Source organism: Somniosus microcephalus, chromosome 4 (assembly GCF_052327205.1).
Source record: "Somniosus microcephalus isolate GS21.2 chromosome 4, FLI_Smic_1.0, whole genome shotgun sequence".
Lineage (NCBI taxonomy): Eukaryota > Metazoa > Chordata > Chondrichthyes > Squaliformes > Somniosidae > Somniosus > Somniosus microcephalus.
In genome coordinates this window covers 29,505,618-29,507,008 of record NC_140990.1, presented here as the reverse complement: position 1 = coordinate 29,507,008, position 1,391 = coordinate 29,505,618, and the positions used below count along the sequence as shown (strand labels likewise).

Genomic DNA, 1,391 nt, shown 5'->3' with positions numbered 1-1,391 from the left:
ATCCTGGGCGTGTTACTGATACCTTCCCTGAATACGAAGGCTAGGAGAGGCACTCTGGAATGTATGGCGAGCTGGGACTTGTCCATGAGAGTAACCGAAGGTATGAGAACTGAAATAATCTAGAGTTAGAAAGGTGAAAAGGCCCAAAAATGGAGCTGTTGGTAACAGGACATCAATTTGTCTCCTCTTATCTTGGAGAAATCAAATACTCGACACACTGTGTATTTGAAGCGAAGCTGATTTATTTGACAGATAATCAGAATATTAAACTCCAGCCCAGTTATTGGGGTTATTAACATCAGCAGAAACAAACCCCAACTGTCAGAATGAACATGGTTCCGTTCTTGATGTGATTAACTGCAGCATTAACAGCAGAATCCAACCCCTGCAGTCACTTGTGAACTCGCTGGTGTCTCAGCAGGCTGGCTGAACGATTAAATCCCTTCCCACACACGAAGCAGGTGAACGGCCTCTCCCCGGTGTGAACAGACTGGTGTCTCAGCAGGGTGGATGACTGAGTGAATCCCTTCCCACACACGGAGCAGGTGAACGGCCTCTCCCCAGTGTGAGTGCGTTGGTGTCTGAACAGATACTTTTTGCTTTTAAAGCTCTTTTCACAGTCAGAACATTTAAATGGTCTCTTATTAGAGTGAACAAGTTGGTGTTCAGTGAGGCTGGAGGAGTTAGTGAATCCCTTCCCACACAAGGAGCAGGTAAATGGTCTTTCCCCAGTGTAAGCGACCTGGTGTTTAATCAGTTCCTCAGAGCTTTTAAAGCAGTTCCCACAGCCAGAACATTTAAACAGACTCTCGTCAGTGTGAACTCGCTGGTGTTTCGGCAGGTTAGGCGATTGAGTGAATTTATTCACACACGTGGAGCTATTAAACTGTGTGGCAACAGTGTGAACATCTTGGTGTCTGAGCATGTTATATAACAGACTAAATCCCTTCCCACACACGGAGCAGGTGAACGGCCTCTCCCCAGTGTGAATATGCCAGTATGTCAGAAGGTTGGATGATTTAGTGAATCCCTTCCCACACACGGAGCAGGTGAAAGGTTTCTCCCCAGTGTGACTGCGTCGATGGGTTTCCAGATCTGATGGGTAATTGAATCCCTTCCCACAGTCCCCACATTTCCACGGTTTCTCCATGGTGCGGGTGTCCTTGTGTCTCTCCAGGTTGGACGATCAGTTGAAGCCTCGTCCACGCACAGAACACGTGTACGGTTTCTCCCCGCTGTGAACGGTGCGATGTTTCTTCAGGCTGTGTAACTGGTTAAAGCTCTTTCCACAGTCAGTGCACTGGAACACACTCACTCGGGTGTGTGTGTGTGTCTCAGTGCTTTTCCAGTCACACTGATGTTTGAAATCTTTTCCCACAGACAGAGCAGAC

The 1,391-nt window shown here is 47.6% G+C and overlaps 1 protein-coding gene across 1 annotated transcript; it reads right to left on the bottom strand.

The window, feature by feature from the left end:
- Positions 1-229: 229 nt before the first annotated feature.
- Positions 230-1,180, bottom strand: LOC147118506 (uncharacterized). The gene has a single exon (XM_085984437.1). The coding sequence runs from the start codon at positions 1,148-1,150 to the stop codon at positions 392-394; it is 759 nt and encodes a 252-aa protein (XP_085840563.1). The 5' UTR covers positions 1,151-1,180; the 3' UTR covers positions 230-391.
- Positions 1,181-1,391: the final 211 nt, after the last annotated feature.

Excerpts from the sequence above, each read along its gene's own strand:
- LOC147118506 (XM_085984437.1), bottom strand. The coding sequence starts at position 1,150 with ATGGAGAAACCGTGGAAATGTGGGGACTGTGGGAAGGGATTCAATTAC.